General features: G+C 39.3%; 1 protein-coding gene across 2 annotated transcripts in view; it reads right to left on the bottom strand.

Moving 5' to 3' along the window:
* Positions 1-518: 518 nt before the first annotated feature.
* The window catches only part of LOC115224109 (major facilitator superfamily domain-containing protein 1), a 37,364-nt gene continuing 18,934 nt past the window's right edge, over positions 519-18,948 (bottom strand). Inside the window, exons 2-12 of one of the 2 annotated variants that reach the window (XM_036512957.1) lie at positions 18,655-18,863; positions 16,048-16,115; positions 14,395-14,503; positions 10,293-10,389; positions 9,841-9,939; positions 8,386-8,497; positions 7,295-7,351; positions 4,985-5,141; positions 3,135-3,232; positions 1,477-1,589; positions 519-601 (exon numbers count right to left, since the gene is read on the bottom strand). In XM_036512957.1, coding sequence (XP_036368850.1) covers positions 528-601; positions 1,477-1,589; positions 3,135-3,232; positions 4,985-5,141; positions 7,295-7,351; positions 8,386-8,497; positions 9,841-9,939; positions 10,293-10,389; positions 14,395-14,503; positions 16,048-16,115; positions 18,655-18,863 — 1,193 coding nt within the window. In that variant the 3' untranslated portion in view covers positions 519-527. Of the gene's footprint in view, positions 602-1,476; positions 1,590-3,134; positions 3,233-4,984; positions 5,142-7,294; positions 7,352-8,385; positions 8,498-9,840; positions 9,940-10,292; positions 10,390-14,394; positions 14,504-16,047; positions 16,116-18,650; positions 18,864-18,948 lie in introns of both variants that reach the window. The other variant, XM_036512956.1, reaches the window with a different exon arrangement.

Here is an 18,948-nt window from a genome sequence, read left to right as displayed (position 1 = left end):
GGCTCCTGTGCCGGTGGCACGTAAAAAACACCCACTACACTCACGGAGTGGTTGGCGTTAGGAAGGGCATCCAGCTGTAGAAACACTGCCAAATCAGACTGGAGCCTGATGCAGTCTCCATGGCTTACCAGACCCCGGTCAAACCATCCAACCCATGCTAGCATGGAAAGCGGACATTAAATGATGATGATGATGATGATACCTTTACACCTTTTACTTGTGGCCATGCTGAGGCACAGCCTTGAATGATTTAGTTGAAGAAATTGACCCCACTGCCGTTTCTTTTAAGGCTGGTCTCTTTTACCAAGCTGCTAAGTTACAGAAACATACATACACATGTATGTATACGATAGGCTTCTTTCAGTATCTACCCACTAAATTTATTCACAAGGCTCTGATCAGCCCAAGATTATAGTAGAAGACACTTGCCCAGGATGCCACACAGTGGGACTGAACCTGGAACCATATGGTTGGGAAGCAAGCTTCTTACCACACAGCCAAATCTGCACTTTTCTCTCTCTCTCTCTCTATTTCTTTCTCTCTGAAACATTGGGCCTCACAGGGGATGACATGGGACCAAGACTTCTGGCGGTTTGTTGTGCTTGAGAAGACAGCATGGAAAACAGATGTTAAATGATGATGACGATATATATATATATGTGTGTATATGTGAAGACACGTAGTTTAGTGGTTAGGGTATTCGGCTTATGTCGCAAGTTCAATTCCCAGTGACGCGTTGTGTCCTTGATCCAGACACTTTATTTTACGTTGCTCCAATCCACTCAGTTGGCAAAAATGAGTGGTCTGTGTCATGCTGAATATCCCTGAAAACTATATTAAGGGTACATGTGTCTGTGGAGTGCTCAACCACTTGCACGTTAATTTCACGAGCAAGCTGTTCCATTGATTGTATCAGCTGGGGCCCTATTGTCGCTATAACCAACGGAATGCTCCTTATATATATATATATATATATATATGTACGAGCAAAACGCCCCCCCCCCGCCTCCAATTGACGGTGCTGAGTTGTCAAACATTTAAACCAAATTTTCTCAAAACAACTTGTCCGACCGTCCCATTTTGTGACATTATTTCAAGCCAGCCAGCTTTTTTTGCACAAACTGCATGTACATTTTTCTCACATATGCGTAGTATCGATCGCAACAGCTGATGTACTTTTGTGTACAAATGCATATTCCCACGGCTTTATCAATCACATTCTCACCTAGAATTGATTTTTGTAATTTTTTCAAAACTTATACATGCCCTGATACCGTCAGTATCTACATATCAAATTTGAGCGCAATCAGATGGAGGATGCCAGAGATCCTAGAAGACACACACAGACAGACAGAACGGATTTTATATAATAGATATATACATATATATATATATATATATATATATATATTATTTGTTTATTCATATGTACACACACAAAGAGAAAACCATAAGAGAGACAAAGAAAATACTCACTGCATAAACAGACGAGGAAGAACACCTCCAATATCAGGTAACCCTTTGAATCCACAATTAAACCACAAGCATATGACACCAAAGCCAGACCCAAGTTCTGTATGGCCTGCATTCTGAAAAGAAATAGAGACAATGTTATTATTGATGTGTTGAGTGAAGGACGGAAGTGGTTTGTTGAGGTTTCAATCCCAGTTAGAGCAAGTGTATGTATGGGTAACCTGTTGATGAACAGGAACCAAACTTTTGATAAATAAGAAACTAAATTAAAAAAACCATCATTAGGGCAACAGAGATAAACTGGGAAGTTGTTCAATTACAACAAATAAATATAATAATAATAATCCTTTCTGATATAGGCATAAGGCCTGAAAATTGAGGGGAGAGAACTAGTCGATTACATTGACCCCAGTGTTTAACTTATACTTATTTTATGAATGCCAAAGGGATGAAAGGCAAAGTTGACCTCAGCAGAATTTGAACTCAGAACGTAGTGACAGGTGAAATACTGCTAAACATTCCATCCAGCATGCTAACGATTCTGCCAGCTCGCCACCTTTATTATAATGATAATAATGATGATGATTGTGATTTCAAATTTTGGCACAAGGCCAGCAATTTCAGGGAATGGAGTAAGTTGATTACATCAACTCAAGTGCTTAAATGGAATTTATTTCATCAACCTCAAGGATGAAAGGCAAAGTCAACTTCAGTGGAATTTGAACTCAGAATACAAACAGCCTGTAAAAATGCCACTAAACATTTTGTCCAGCACACTATCAATATTATCAGCTTGCTTCTTTATGGCTTCAAATTTTGGGCGGCAATGGTGGGGGAAAGGAGTCGTTTATTTTATTGAAAGGATGAAAGGCAAAGTCGACCGTGGCAGGGTTCTACCATTTGGCGCAAGACTGTCAAATGTTACTCAGGGTGGGGGGGGTTCGTTGATTATATCAATATTTAACTGGTACCCTTTTTACTGACCCTGAAATGAAGAAGAGCAAAGTCAACCTCAACAGAATTTGAACTCAAGAACATGCTGAGTTGAAAGAAATGCCACAAAATATTTTGTCTGACTCACCAATGATTCTGCCAGCTTGCCACCTAAATAATAATAATAATAATAATAATAATAATAATTATTATTATTATTAAGATAATGACGGACTCTGCCATTGAAGATAATGGATGAGCATTCAGCCTTTTGCCAAATGACCAGCACAAATGATTTGTTTAGAGTGACCAAATGTGTGTCCTCTACATAAGCTCACTCTCTCCATCAAACTGACGTTGCCTGAACAGAGGCACAGTGTATGAAGGGGTAATACTGCAACACGCTAACCACTAGGCCTTAATAACTGTTTCTAGTTTAGAGAATGAGGTCAGCATTTTTGAGGGGAGGAGTTAGTCAATGCCATCGCTCCTTCTATTTAATTGACTGGTACTTTATTTTATCAACCCCAGGACAATGAAAAGTAAAGTAGACTTTGGAATGGTTTGAACATACACCATAGAAGATTGGACTAAATCCCACAAAGACATTTTATCCAATGCTCTACCGACTCAGCCTGGTTTTGACATAAGGTAATAAATTAAGAGGACTAGCTGTGTATTCGGTTTAGAGCAAGTCCCAGGATTTTAGGAAGGAAAGATATACCTACACTCCGTAAGCTGTTCCGAGTTGATGTGTTGGAATGATATGAGCCACGAGGGGCCACAAAGCACTGGCTAAAATGGAATAGGCGACACCCATCAAGGACTGCAAGGACAGATAAAAGAATGTGAAAACATAGGAGAATGTCATTAACATGAAAGAAATATATATATATAAAAAAAGAATATACAGCAACAATCACAACAATAACAACAGCAGGGAAACCTCTAAATAGTCACTAAGCCTGCTAGAAATAGTAGTGAAATCTCTCTCAGATCACATTACCCTCATCACCATTTTTAAGCCTATCTTCCATGTTGGTATGGATTGAACAGTTTGACAGGAGCCAACAAACTGCATCGAGCTACAATGTCTGTTTTGGAAAGGTTTTTACAGCTGGATGCCCTCCACCAACCACTTTATAGTGCACTTGATACTCTTTACACACACACACACACACACAAGCACATATACATCATCATCATCATCATCACCATGTAACATCTGTTTTCCATGCTGGCATGGGTTGGACAGTTTGACAAGAGCTGGTGAGCCAAAGGATTGTACCATGCTCTACTGTCTATTTTGGCATCATTTCTACAACTTGATGCCTTTCTTAATCCCAACCAATTTGCAGAGCATACTGGGTGCTTTTTACATGGCACCAGCACTGCTGAAGTCACCAAGTAACTTGCAAGACAAAGACCTGTCAACTGAGAGAGAGTAGTATTGAGTGAGGGTGACTTTGTATCAGTTGAAGAGAGGATAAAGTATAAGAGAGGGACAGAAAGAGGTGGCTTGGTGTAGAGGCTTCCCCAGTGGGAACAGAGAGAGGAGAGAGAAAGAAAAGATGGTGGTGGAGGTGTGTCAGGGTGTTGCATGAAAGTAAAGAGGGGGTGAAGATAAGTGAAGAGGAACAGAGGGTGGACTAGGTGAGTGAGAAAGGAGAGTAGGGGATAAGAGGAAGGGGAAATCCAAGTGAGTGGTGAAAACAAATGGAAGGGAGGGTGGGTCATTAAGAAGACAAGTTGTTGGGGAGATTTTTCAGGGAGAAATTGTGTGCAGGGGGCACAGACATAAGGAACAGACATTTAAAGCTTCGTTTTTACTTAGATGAATGGATCTTCTCAAGTAAAGCAAGTCACCATTCATCTCGGTGCTCCTTTCACATTTCCTGGATGAGGCTCATCATCTGAAAGTCATTCTTCACCACTTTGTCTTGTGTTTTTTTCAGTCTCCTTCTTCCACAGATTCCATCCACACTTATTGGTCAGCACTTCTTTATGCAACTGTCCTCACCCATACACATCACATGACCAAACCAACAGTTTTCTCTCTTGCACACAATATCTGATTCCACTTATGCCCAGTTTTTCGCTCAGCACCTTCGTACTAATTTGTTTATGCACACTCACACTGCACATCCAGCAGAGCATGTCCACTTCATCTTATTTCTTTATGTATATATATATTTTTTCTACTCTAGGGAAACGTCCAGAATTTTGGGGGAGGAGGCCAGTCAATTAGATCGATCCCAGTATGCAACTGGTGCTTAATTTATCGACCCTGAAAGGATGAAAGGGAAAGTCAATCTTGGTGGGATTTGAACTTAGAATGTGAAGACAGACGAAATACCATTAAGTCAAGATTAACGTCAATGTATAATAGTCTGGCGATGGCTTAACTGGCTGAAACTTCGAAGTCCCTCTCAATAATATTCATGTTTAAGAGCAACAAATTTGGAATCTACAAAAGTATGGAGTAACCCATCAAATTCATGTAAAATTGTTTTTATTAGAACTGAACATAATAAAACACACACACACACACAAAGAGAGAGAAAGAGTGTACACGTACCATGGCTACAAAAGGGTTTAAGAACGTAAATCCCATTATTGCATGGCAGATCAAGGTAACAAAAATGCCAAGAGACAACCAGAATATATTTTTACCAGTTTTGTCCACAATCAGACCACTGAGAGGTGAGGCCACAGCAGAGATAATATATACAATACTGAAAATAAACAGGTTAATTTGTTAATTAGTTTGTTTAATTAGTAAGTTATTTCTTTCTCAGGCACAAGGCTTTTGTTTTTGTGGGGAGGGGCAACAAATGTTAGTCACATTGATGCTAGAACTCGATGAAGAACTTTATGGATTCCAGAGATATGAAGGACAAAGCTGCCCTCATTTGGACTCAGAAAAATAATCTTTTCTACTTTAGGCACAAGGCCGGGAATATTGGGAAATGGGCATGTGAGATACATGAACTCCAGTGCTCAACTGGTACTTATTTTATCAAATCTGAAAGGATGGAAAATGAAGTGAACCTTGGTGGGATTTGAACTCAGAATGTAAGGATGGACGAAATGCCACTAAGCCTTTTCCCCCAGCATGCTAATGATGCTGCCAGCTCACTGCCTTAATAATAATAATAATAATAATAATAATAATAATAATAATTTTGGCATCCGGAGGCTGCCTCGACATCTAAGGCTACTTGTTGTAGCCCAATGTTAGGATTCTTTTCTTTTCCAACAGTCTAATCTGTTGAGTGTATATGAATAATAATGATGATGATGATGATGATAATAATAATAATAATAAAAATAACAATAACAATAATAATAATAATAATAATAATAATAATAATAATAATAATAATTCCTTCTAATTTTGGCACGAGACCAGCAGTTTTACATTGACCCCAGAAGTCAAGTGGTATTTATATCATTAACCTCGAATGGATGAAAGGGGAAGTTGCCTTTTGTAGGGTTAGGACTCAGAATGTAAAGACAGATGAGATGCCGCTAAGCATTTTGCCCAGCTTGCTGTCTTAACTCATCATCATCTAAGAAGAAGAAGAAGAATGACTTCTGATAGAGGCACAAACCCAGAAATTTTGAAGGGAAGACATCTGTCAATACAATAAACCCAAGTGTGAAACTGGTACTTCACTTTGTTGACCCCCACTAAAGGATGACAGAATAAGTTAACCTGTGCGGAATTTGAACTCAGAATGTAAAGATTGACAACAAATGTTACAAGGCATTTTCCCCATTGCTGTAACAATAACAACATCACCATCATCATCATCATTGTTTGACGTCTGTTTTCCATGCTGGCAAGGGTTGGACGGTTCGACTGGTGTCTGGGAAGCCAGGAGGTTGCACCAGAACAATAATAATAACAATGGCTTCTAAAATAGAAATGATGCCAGGAATGTGATAAGAAGGAATTATTGATTTAATGAACCCCAGAATTTAACTGGTATTCTATTTTATTGAAATCATAGAGATTAAAGGGACAAAGTTGACCTGACTGGGATTTGAACTCAGAAGGCTAAGGGATGTAACTATGTAACACAAGTTACATTATTTAGTGCTCAACGGATTCAACCAAACACCACACTCTTTATAATAATGATGATGACAAAGAGGCAAGACCATACATTTTGTGCAATTAATTCAGTCCAGCCCCATCCTCTTTCCCAGTTCATAACTTATAAATAACATTAATACATAATATAGGGACTTGTTTGCTTGCTTCGTGTCTTGCTTGATGGGGCTGGGGTCATCCCAGGTTAGTGGTCCCGTGCTGTCATTGTGCATAGAGCTGACCAGGTCCTACTAATGCTCTCCATTGCTGGCAGTCCAGAGCCAGCCTCTCTGCATCTTCCAAGGTGACATTGGGCCTCTGGAGGTCTTCCTCATCTACGTCTACCTTGGCTCCACAGTTACCAACAATGGAGACCTGACCCCACAGATGAACCCCAGATGTATTCTGGCTGCTGGAATCCTGTTCTCTCCTTTGATGCTATTGCTTTATTTCCCAGAAGATAAAACTCTGCATCTACAATGCATCATCTCTCTCTATTCTCCTCTATGGAGCAGAACATGGCCCCTTTTGAAGACAGGGGCAAGGCCTGAAATATAGGGGAGGGAGAACTGGGGGAGTCATATCAATGGCCAATGCTTGATTGGTGTCATATTTTATTGATCCAGAATGGATGAGAGACAACACTGACCCTGGTGAGATTTGAACTTGGTACTCAGTAAAGAACCTTAACTAAATACCACTGGGTATCATGCTTGAAGCTCTACCGATTCCACTACCTTAAATGGAAAGAGGAAGGGAGGAGAAGAAAAAGAAAAATCTAATTCTTACCTGTTGACTGTGGCAGCTAATGAAGCATCAAAATCAAATTTATTTTCAAAAAAGACTCTGGAAAAAAAAAAAGAAATTTTAGGAAAAGATTGACTAACAGGCATAATTAAAAATGGTAAAGCACTAAATCAATTAAAAATGGTGAATTATGAATAATTAAGAAGATGTGTAATATTGTTAAGTAAATTATGTTACATTAGCCAGAAAGTGTAATGCGCATTAGGTAAAAATATGTTTAATTAATTCTAGTTATATAAATTATGTTAATTGCTAAACACATATCATGTAAAATAAATACTAAATATTCAATTAAAGACATACGGTCCCACACAGAAAACAGTTTACCCAGTATAGTCTGTAGTGGTGGGCATTAGGATTGGTGTCTAATTGTAGAAACGATTGCCAAAATAGACATTGGGACTTGAGTGAGGTTGGACCAATGAACTCATGCCAGCATTTGGAGATGATGATGGTGATGGTGATGATGATGAGGAGGAGGAGGAGGGATATCAGTTTTGTATTTGAAATAATTAAATAAGGAAATATGACACCCATACGCATACACATGTGTGTGTGTGTGTGTGTGTGTGCATATGTGTGAACATGTGGGTATGTGTATATATACATATACACACACACACAAGTGAGATTGTTTGTTTCCTGTCTTCCATGGTAACAACATGTTTAATCACAGGGAAAATAACACCTTACTTGGAACCAGGTGCGAGTTGGTGACAAGATGGGTAACTGACCACAGAAAATCTGTCTCGAAACATGCTATTTGGCCCATGCAAACAGGGAAAAGAGGCCATTAAATCATCATCATCAAATTAAACTTGTTTTCCAAAATGGCATGTATATCTGTTTTTGAGGTGGTGTATACACAGAAGTGAAGTAAATTTCATTGTTTGTGTTTCCAAAATTTTACGCCTTGTTAAATTGTACATTAATATGTTGTTTCTCTGGTCGTGTGTAGAGAAGTAAAAAATTGGAAGATAACTCTTACTAGAATAGTCAAAATAAGGAAATATAATTAACAAGCATTGAGAAGAGAAAAAGATAACGAGAAGGAAATTTCAAGCCATACTCACAGACCGAGGCCAATAAATGGGAAGACTGTAACGTAATAAGCTACACAAATGATGCAAATGAGCCACATCGTTAAAGGGAAATCCTTCACGTCTTTTATGTTGACGACTTCATCTGTTAATGAAATCAAAGCAGAGAAACATTGCATCGTTGTATTATGTTGTATAAATATATGTTACATGTAAAATGTAACACAGACAAATGAAAACACAGCCTACATATATGTATACACACACACACACATACATACACACACTCAAACAGGCAGACAGGCAGGCAGACAGGCTGAGAGACAGACAGACAGACAGACAAATGCAGGCATGAATCTGTGGTAAGAGTCCACTTCTCAAGTATATTGGTTTCGATTTCAGCCCAGTGGGCCAGAAATTCTATAGAATCTTGACATATACATCAATCTATCACCACCATCGCCATCATCATTCAATGTCTGTTTTCCATGCTGACATGAGTTGGACAGTTTGACAAGAGCTGGCAATCCAGGACAGCACATGCTTTACTGGTTTTAGTACAATTTTACTGATGTATTCTTAGATTACATCAAAGTATTAATCTACCACCTTCAGGTAAAATTCTAAATAGGTATAAACAGGTAACGTAACACTTTCATGATAGCCCAATCTAACAAACAACATGTTGAAGAAGTGATCCATGAGTCAGATCTACAGTTTAAATTGAATTTGGCACTTACAGATGTATGTATCTGTGGTAAACTACAATCACAATATCTCATGGTTGCTTTGCCTCATTGTGAACCCTATAACTAACCAAAATACACACACACACAAGAAGCCCTGGCCTCCACAGCAGAAGCATTAAGGCCACCCCTCCTGATGAAAAGGATTGGCCTACAAGAGTCTTGTACCAGTGCCACATAAAAGGCATTCATGTTGGTGCCACATACAAGGGCTTGTGCCAGTGCCACATTAAAAGCAACCAGCATACACAGTAAAGTGGTTGGCATCCATCCATAGAAACCAATCGAAAATCAGACTGAAACCTGGTGCAGCTATCCAGCTTCCCAGCTCTGGTCAAACCATCCAAGCCATACCGGCAGGGGTGATGATAATACACACACACACATCCTTTTCCATGTTTGCACAGGTTAAACAAATGCATATTGAGATATTAAGCTTCACAGCCGGATACTCTCCCTGTCACTAACCTTTACCTGCACATGTACACACACACACATACTTAACAACAGAAGACAATTCCCAAAAGGGAGGCATAACTCAACAGATTAACTCAGCCATTTGTTGAAATGTAGAATGCTAGCATAAAGAGCAGACTATGTATTGGGGATTGGTATAAATGACAGGGACTAGCGCCATCTACATGGCTACAGTTTAATTACGGAAACCTGAAAAATAATAGACCCAAACAACAACAACAACAATTCGGTGTTTATCAAAAGAAAACAAAAAGTAAAACTCCACCTGCTTTGGCTTTGACTTTGAGAATTCTGTCAGCTCTTTTATCGAATAATGCCAATAACAAGGCACACGACAAGGACACAAGACAAGTGGCACCACCAACTGAAGAAAGAGAAGAACACAAAAACATTTGATCAACACTGCATCCAGTTTGTTGAATGGTTGGGGGGGGGAGACATGTGCATGCATATATGTATGCATGAAGTTACCTGCACAGGTATGTCAGATACAGGTGAATGCATGTTGAAACAGGATTAGTAGTTTAAAGCAGGTTAAAGAATAACAACACAAAGATTCTGTCATTATTCTCTATACAGAGAGCAGAGTTGACTGGGACTTCACAGTGTGTGTGTGTGTAATGTAGAGACGTGCAATTTAAAGTAGGGCAGGCCAATTCAATATAATTGAATGATGAAACTTTGACGTCAGGGAAATATCAATGCAGAGCAACTTACCAATGAGAAGCAAATAACCGAGTCCTTTATATCCAGGATTATCTCGACTAAATATATTGTAGAGGGGTCCCATGACATTCATGTTGACAGTACTTCCCTGGAATAAATGACAAAAGAGATGTGTGTGTACAACTAATATATACATCATCATCATCATCATCATAGTACAGGCAATGGAAAACAGACTTTTAACATCTGTTTTTCATGCTGACAGACATATAGATATTAATAAAACATATTACTCTACCTCCAGTATTCGAGTACTATTTTTTTCCCTTCTTGTCTTACATTTATGTTCTTACTCTGGTATATATATATATATATATATATATATATATATATATATATACACACACACAAACACATGTATGTATGTGTATATGTGTGTGTGTGTGTGTGTGTACATACATTTAACGTCCGCTTTCCATGCTAGCATGGGTTATACATATAGTTTATTCTTGCTTAAGAATATTGTTGACCGTGACTTTGAAATTCCAGCAACATCACCCTCATCCGGTTGAACGGCCAATAATTCATATTGGTTTTTCATTAGCTAAAATATTTCATCTGCAAACATCCCGACTACAAATGATAGCAATAGTTTGCTAATTGGACTGGTTCATGCTGGCCACTGATAGTTTGTTGTCTGTTCATCCTCTCAGTATCTAAAGATATTCACCATTGACTTATTAGGTTCATCTGCTAAAATACTTCATATCTACCATGCTGTATTCCAAGAGTTGAGCTCGAGTAGTTAGCAAGTGCTAGGACTTGCCAAGGGGCCACCTGTAATTTGGTCCAGTGCTGACCACCACACACGCACACACAAATAATTCTGAAACTAATTTTAGGATATATATATAAACGAGGTATTCTTTCAACAATTCTCGCGGCCCAGGCATATTACAAGGGAAATGACTGGTACTACAGGTCTTTAATGATTACTTCCCTTTATATGTATTTTATATATTTCTTTTATTTTATTGAGTCTGGGCTGAGTCATTCTCTTTTCATGCCTTATTACTTAACACACTCACCAGTTCGATTTCCACTCATTTACTTATTTATTTTTCCTAAAATTTTCGTTGCCTTTTGCAGCTTCTTCAATCGTCGTTTCTTTTTCTTTTTTTGACATTTGTAAATTGTTAGACAGACTATTATCCCATTAACTAAAACACTTTTAAAGGACTCCAATTTACAGGAATGTCAGAGACACACAGACAAAATGCAAGAACTTTAAATAAAACGAAGGTCGTGTTCAATAAAGTCTTTTGTATCTTTTACTCATTTCAGACATTGGATTGCAGCCATGAACAATGAATACTTGTATTTATTTACTTAATCTATCAGTCTTTTTAGCCAAATCACTAAGTTATGAGAACATAAACACATCATAGGCACAAACGCACACACTCATACATATATAAGTATGTGTGTGTGTCTTTCAGTTTCTGTCTGTCAACTCCACTCACAAGGGCATCTGTTGGCTACAGTAGAAGACACTTGCCCAAGGTGCCACACAGTAGGACTGAACCCAGAACCATGTGATTGGGAAGCAAACTTCTTATCATACAGCCACTCCTGACCCGCTTAACTACCGACCGGTTTCCCTTACATCAATAATCAGCAAGATGTTCGAAACCATCCTTAAGAAAAGTATGATGCTCCACCTCCAAAACACAGCCTCTATCTCTGATTCCCAACACGGCTTCATGCCGAAGAGATCATGCTTGACCAACTTACTGGTAATAGAAGAATTGGTGACGCACATCCTCGATGATAGTGATGCTGTTGACATCGTATTATTGGACTTTGCCAAAGCTTTTGACTCGGTAAACCACCGCCTATTACTTGTCAAGCTTCAAGCATATAGTTTCCATCCGGTTATTGTACGATGGGTTGGTGCCTTCCTCTCAGATCGCTCCTTCCAAGTCCAAGTTAATGGTTCGCGATCCGACGTCTCCAGTGCGAGCAGTGGCGTGCCTCAAAGTTCAGTGCTTGGGCCCTTATTGTTCTTAGTCTTCATAAATGACTTGCCCGACGACCTCACACAACACACCCTTCTATTTGCCGACGATGTCAAACTGGTTGCTCCTCACGGTGATATAGAAGATCTTCGTTGATGCCTCCACCAAATTTGGAAGTGGTCTAATGAATGGGACCTGTGTCTAAACGTGTCAAAGTGCTGTCATCTGCCTGTTGGCTCTCCTCCTGCAACTCAACTTGATTTCGAGCTGGGTCGTCTGCTGCTGGAGAGGACCGATCAGGTAAAGGACCTAGGTATCTTGGTGGATTCCTCCTTTTCGCCTTCGGCCCAGTGCGTCCATGCTGCCAACAAAGCACGCAGAATTCTGTTCTTGATTCAACGGTCATTCGGAATGCTCACAGCAGCCATATTCCTACCGCTCTATGTCACGCTGGTGAGACCCATATTGGAGTACGGGATTCGAGCCTCTTCTCCTTATCTCCTCAAAGACATACAGCATCTCAAAAGAGTCCAGAAGCTGGCTACCCACATGGTTCATGGTCTCAAGAATTTGTCTTATGAAGAAAGGCTGAAGACGCTCGACCTTTATTCTCTAGAAAAACGCCGCCGCCGTGGTGATCTCATTCTCGCTCACAACATCATAAGCGGAAAGTGTAACCTCTCGAAAGAGCTGTTTTTCACTCCTGCTCCAGAGCGTCGGCTGCGGGGTCATTCTGAAAAACTCTATCTGCGACGATTTCATCTCAATCGAAGGAGAGGGGCTTTCTCCGTCTGGGTTGTGGATCCGTGGAACAAGCTGCCAGACGAGATGGTGAAGATGCCGACGGCCACTTTGTTCAAAGTCTTCCTTGACCTTAAGTGGCCTGAACTCTTTACATGAACATCACCCTGTACATAACTCCATGTCCCCCTACATGGCCTTGCTTTTTGCTTTTTGAGCTAAAAAATTAACTAACTAACTAACATACACTGTCTGAATAAAAGATGCAATGGCCACAGGTAGAATGCCTTTGATCATAGTTCTGTTCAGTCAGGACTGACCTAGGGTTAAAAATCACCAGAGCCCTATGACACAAACAGTGAGGTCATAAGGAAACCTCTGAATGGTTGCTCAACCTGCTAGAAATAACAGCCAAACCTCAGTCACAATCCATCATAACATCTGTAATATCCTCCAAGATGTCCTAAAAAGATAGGATAGGCATGGTTTGAGAACATTTCATTACAGGTGTATTCAGTCAGACATAACCTGGGAATAAATAAGAATAACAACAATTACAGTCATGATGAGCCAATGAATGCTAGAAATAATAGCCAACTCTCCTTCAAATAACACCCCTGACTTCTTAAATAAAGATGCATACAATAATATAGTTCAACTTGCTAGAAATAACAGCCAAATTACAGCAAAATCCCACATTAAATAATATAAAGGACATATTAGATAATATATTCCTAGGCGTCTTGAAAAGACAGAATGGTCATGGTTGGAGTACCCTTGAAGATAAGTCTGCTCAATCAGGGTTGACCTGGGGTTAAACAATTCCAGCAGCAATCACAAAAAACACACAAAATCATTCAACACGGTCATGTAATTGGCACTCCATCGGTTATGATGATGAAGGTTCCGGTTGGAACAGCCTGCTCATGAAATTAACATGCAAGTGTCTGAGTACTCCACAGACACACATACCCTTAACATAGCTTTCATGGAGATTCAGTAAGACACAGAATGTAACAGAGCTGGCCTCTTTTAATTACTGGTACAACTCACTTTGTCAGCTGAGTGGACCCTGGAGCCATGTGAAATAAAATGTCTGGCTCAAGGACACATTGCACGGCCAGGAATCGAACTCATGACCTTTTGATCATGAGCTGAGTACTCTAACTGCTAAGCCTTGCACCTTCACTAGGATTTTGCTAGAAATAGCAACCGCATTCCCTCTATACCAACTTAGAAGAGAATGTATAGACTATTGTGACCCTGGATCTCTTGTTGATAGGAAAAAGTTGGGATGGTCATGGCTGGAATGTTTATTTGATCAGGGTTGACCTAGGGTTGAACAACAACAGCAAGAGCACGAAATAGAAAAGGAGTAAAAAGACCCAACTTACAATTCGGGAAAAGCTCAACTGTAAACCAAAGACCATGTTGAGTTCTTTGCCTTTAAACCATTTCACGGCATAAGTGTTCTGCGCCACAGCCAGGGATTCACCTCCAATTCTGTCAGGAGAAACACAAACGGTAAATGGTGGCAACCCTTATATGCACAATGATAAACATATATAATATACAGACACACACACCTTGGTCACAGACCTGTTTAGCCAGAACTAATCTGGGAAGTAGGCAACAACATAGAAAGGTACAGAAGTTAATGTAATCCAAGATACATTGTCTCAATAAAAAAGATGATGGAATGGTCATGACTGGAACATATTTGAATTATAAGTCTTCTCAATCAAGACTGACCTGACCCAACCTCCACTGATGCAAGGAGCAATCAGCAGAAACAAGGGGAAAGGTTGTTATGAAATGCTAAACAACATAAAAAATAACACAATAGGTTGGTGACACACAGACAGAATTATTAAACAGAGTAAGGGAACTAATAGGTGGGTGGAGGTGCATGACTTAGTGGTTAGGGCATTGGACTTATGATTGTAAGATTGTGAACCAGGTGATGCATTGTGTTCTTGAGCAAAACACTTCATTACACATTGCTCCAGTTCACTCAGCTGGTAAAAGTGAGTTAATCCTGCGAGGGATTGGCGTCCTATCCCAGTGGGAAATATACATACCATAGAAAGTGGCTGCTATGAGACGGTATGACTTGAGAAGGTAGCTTTACTTTACTACTTACTAACTAATTGGTGGAGCACCTTGTTGACGAGGTAGGTGTAAATGAATTTTCAAATCATTTACTTTCTGGTCAAGAAACACTGGCCATATTTCTTTACCACACATCTTATATACACATCACATGTAGCCCTCTAAATTCACTGTCCCTGTTTCACAACCATATACCACAGGACATGGGTAGACTTAACCCTCTCAGACATGGGCCCCTGTTCTAACTTTACCCACCTTCCACACTCCTGAGCAAAAAAGATAAATAGTTGCATATACAGCTCAAACCTAACGATTGCAGGCAAACTAACGGACAGAATCAGTTGCACCTTCTTTTACTATGTGTGTTGTTCATTATTGATTTACAGGGAATCTAGCTGAGATGACGCTTAACCCTTTTCCCGCTATAGTGGGAATACAGCTTGATAGGGTTAACATGATTCTCAGGCAGAATCAGCCTGACGCAACATGTGACAAGGATGTAACTTTTGAATTCCAGGGAGAATCCATATGACATGCTTCTGTACAGTTTCCGTCTACTCTGTTTCACTCACAAAGTATCAACCTGAGGCATTTGTTGAAAATGCCAGAGGGCAGGATTGAACCTTGCACCTTCTAAATCATTCATTCATGCTGCATCCTCAAGAGAGATGGACAGACAGATGAGACTGAAGGAGAGGAGAATATTTGAAGTGAATGATGTTGTTTGAATGGGTGAAAAAAGTTCCAACAAAACAAATCCTAATTCTGGTAAAACATTGGAGAGAGAGGGGGAGTAGGGAGGAGAGGAGGAGGGGGAATAGAGAAGACTGTTGAAGGAAGAGGAGTGAGAAGTAATGAAAGCAGAGAAGAGAGAAATTGAAGGAAGATGATAAGCACAAAGAGAAACCCCAAAACCCTTACACAGAAATACTCACCCAAAAATGAATCGACCCATATCCATCAACCATAATTTATTGTAGATGCCGCCAAGTGCAAATACTACCTGAGAGAAAAAAGAATGGAAAGTAATGAGTGAATTAATTATAGACATTATTTTTTTAATGGTTTTAATCAGGAAGAAAGGTAGTGTCCATGACACTTTATACAGGGCCACCATAAGGGACAAAGGTACCCTCAAAACTCAGAGTTGTCCCATCCTTTGTGCCTGGTGATGATGACATTAACCTTTTAGCATTTACAAGACAAATCACCCAAAAATTCTACCTATTTTTATGTTCAAACTGACTACATCCCACCTCTCACACTGACCCTACAATGTCATTCTAACAATAAATAATTACACGATCAAAATCTCAAAGCCACAAGATAATGCAGGATTAATTGACAACCATGTAAATAAATAAGCATTACACATTTGAGAGAGTAACCTGAAAGCTAAAGGATTAAAGCAAGCAATGGATAAAATCTACCCAGCCACCCTCCTCCAAGTTGAGATTTGAACTCAATAATATAAAGAACTAGAACAAATACTGATACCCCTAATCATTCCACCTCTTTATATTGGTCCCTTTTTTTATCAACCACAGAAGTATAAAATGCAAAATGACTTCAGTGACATTTGAACTCAGAACACAGAGGTTTAAAATAAATACTAAGAGGTTTTCTTGACATGGAGTAAAGAATCAAGGCATTCGAGTACAAGTTATCCTCTTCCTTCATTTTCTCTCTTCTCTGTTTTTATTACTTCTCCCTCTTCTTCCTTTTACATTCTTCCCCCTCTCGTTTTCCTCCTCCTTTTCCTCTTCTACAAATCTCAAACACACAGCTTTATAGGGCAGCAAAGGAGCCACTCCTTGTGCCGGTAGAAAAGATGAAAGCTTGCCTGATATGATCATGTATCCCACAACAACACCCTGTCCAAAACCATTCTTCAGGGCACAGTCGAGGGAGGGCAAAACGAGAAGAAGACAGAAAATCCTGCTTTGACAACATCAAGAACTGGACAAATCACAACAGAAGGTACATGCGATTGGTGACTATGGAAGCATCTAGAGTGGCACCCCAATGACTGGCTGGGCTGCATCAGTTAAAGGATCTTGATGATGAAGAGGTTTTCAATCCAACACTAATATCTCTGTCATTTCACCACCAATGCCAACAATAAATATTTTAAGAAAATTATTATTTTCTGCAAGAGCCAACCAAATTTTAAGCATGCATCTTGAGATCTTGAGATCTTGTAGATCTCTGATCATCATCCAGTGTCTTGTCTTACTCATGAATGTGTATACAGTTTGAACCAGGAACTTTTCTTTCTAAACTAAGAATAATAACAACTGCTTCATTTGTGAATTTTAGGGTGCATATATGAGTTTATATTTGAAATGTTTACACGTACTCAACATTTCAGTAGGATTGGTCATCTATGGCCATCAGCAGTTGTCAGTTTTATCTCTGGATACATAGTCACAGATTGGATTAGAACCAAGAATCCTACACTTTGTGTTAGTGGTCAGGTTAGGTCAGATCAGGTACAGGGACATGCACACTGCAGCATGTCACTGCATCCATCATTTGTTGGCATCAGAGCCACCCTAAGCACCATCCAAGCCATATCCCGGTCAATTCTCATCTCCACAAAATACTTCTTGGTCCACCTTGGCTCTCATTAGTGGCCCACTGTAATTAGCCTTAGTTTAGAATTAAAGTTCCAGCTTAGGACTCTGTGGCTGTGTGGTTAAGAAGATCACTTTTCAGACATGTAGTTTGGGTTCATTCCCATTGATTGGACAAATGTCGTCTAGCAAAACTTTGAGCTGATCAATATCTTGTCAGCAATCTCTTGCAATGATCAACACTGCATTGGTGGATAAATATTCTTTAGATGTGGGTTAATAAGGCTACCAATAGTTTCATATAAAGAGAGATGTCTTTACAATTTTCAAGTATGCCACATGGAGACAGTGGTACTCGTCTCCAAGATGACCACTGTTTAAAGTCCACTTTGGTCAGATGGAATTCCTTGAAGCAAATGCCCTTACAGATTAGAAATGGCAATGAGAAGGGCAACTAGCCTTTCCTATTAGCAAACCTCACCTTCTATCCAAGTAAGGTAATATTTCCCCCATGGTCAGACATGTTTTTGTGAAAGGTTGGAGACGAAAGACATTGCTTGTATGACAGTGATGCTTCCCAAGTTTGCATGAGTCACATGTAATTCATTAAAGAAGATTTTGTACAGTCTTCCTTTCAGAGACACAACATAATGACAACTCCAAGATCTGATCCTGTGACCACGAGGTCACTAATTCAGCTACATAACCACTCAGCTATTTGCTCCAAAAAATTAAGTTTTCATGAGAAAGAAGGAAGAAGGCATTAAATAGAATTAAAGCTGACCCTTTAGTATTTAAACCAATCATATCTGACTCAAATATTTCTCCTATGTTTTATGTTCAAACCATCCATTTTCCTTAATGCAGGATTAATTCGAATGAATTTGAACAAATATAAACATTACAAAGTAATCTGAATGCTAAAGGTTTAAATCCCAAATCCAGGAAACAAGCAAAATAACTTACTTGTCCAACTGTGACAAAACTGCTGAAAATGATTGCTCCAAGTCGAACACCAAAAAGTTTGTCAATAAGAAATCCACCAAAGAAACAGAGAATGACATTCGGCCAAGAGTACCACATATAAAAACTCATAAATTGGTATTCTTTCAAGCTGAGATCTTTCAACATATGATCTTGAAGTGCTGCTGGATTATCATAACAGAAATAGCTGCCTGAAGAACAAGAAGAAAAAGAAAGAATGGTAGATGGTAAATCTGATGCTAAATTAAAAACATAATTTATTGGCTGGTAATTTTG

This window comes from Octopus sinensis, linkage group LG24 (assembly GCF_006345805.1).
Source record: "Octopus sinensis linkage group LG24, ASM634580v1, whole genome shotgun sequence".
Classification (NCBI taxonomy): domain Eukaryota; kingdom Metazoa; phylum Mollusca; class Cephalopoda; order Octopoda; family Octopodidae; genus Octopus; species Octopus sinensis.
Note: the sequence above shows the minus strand (reverse complement) of the source record. Positions and strands in the feature narration are given on the sequence as shown.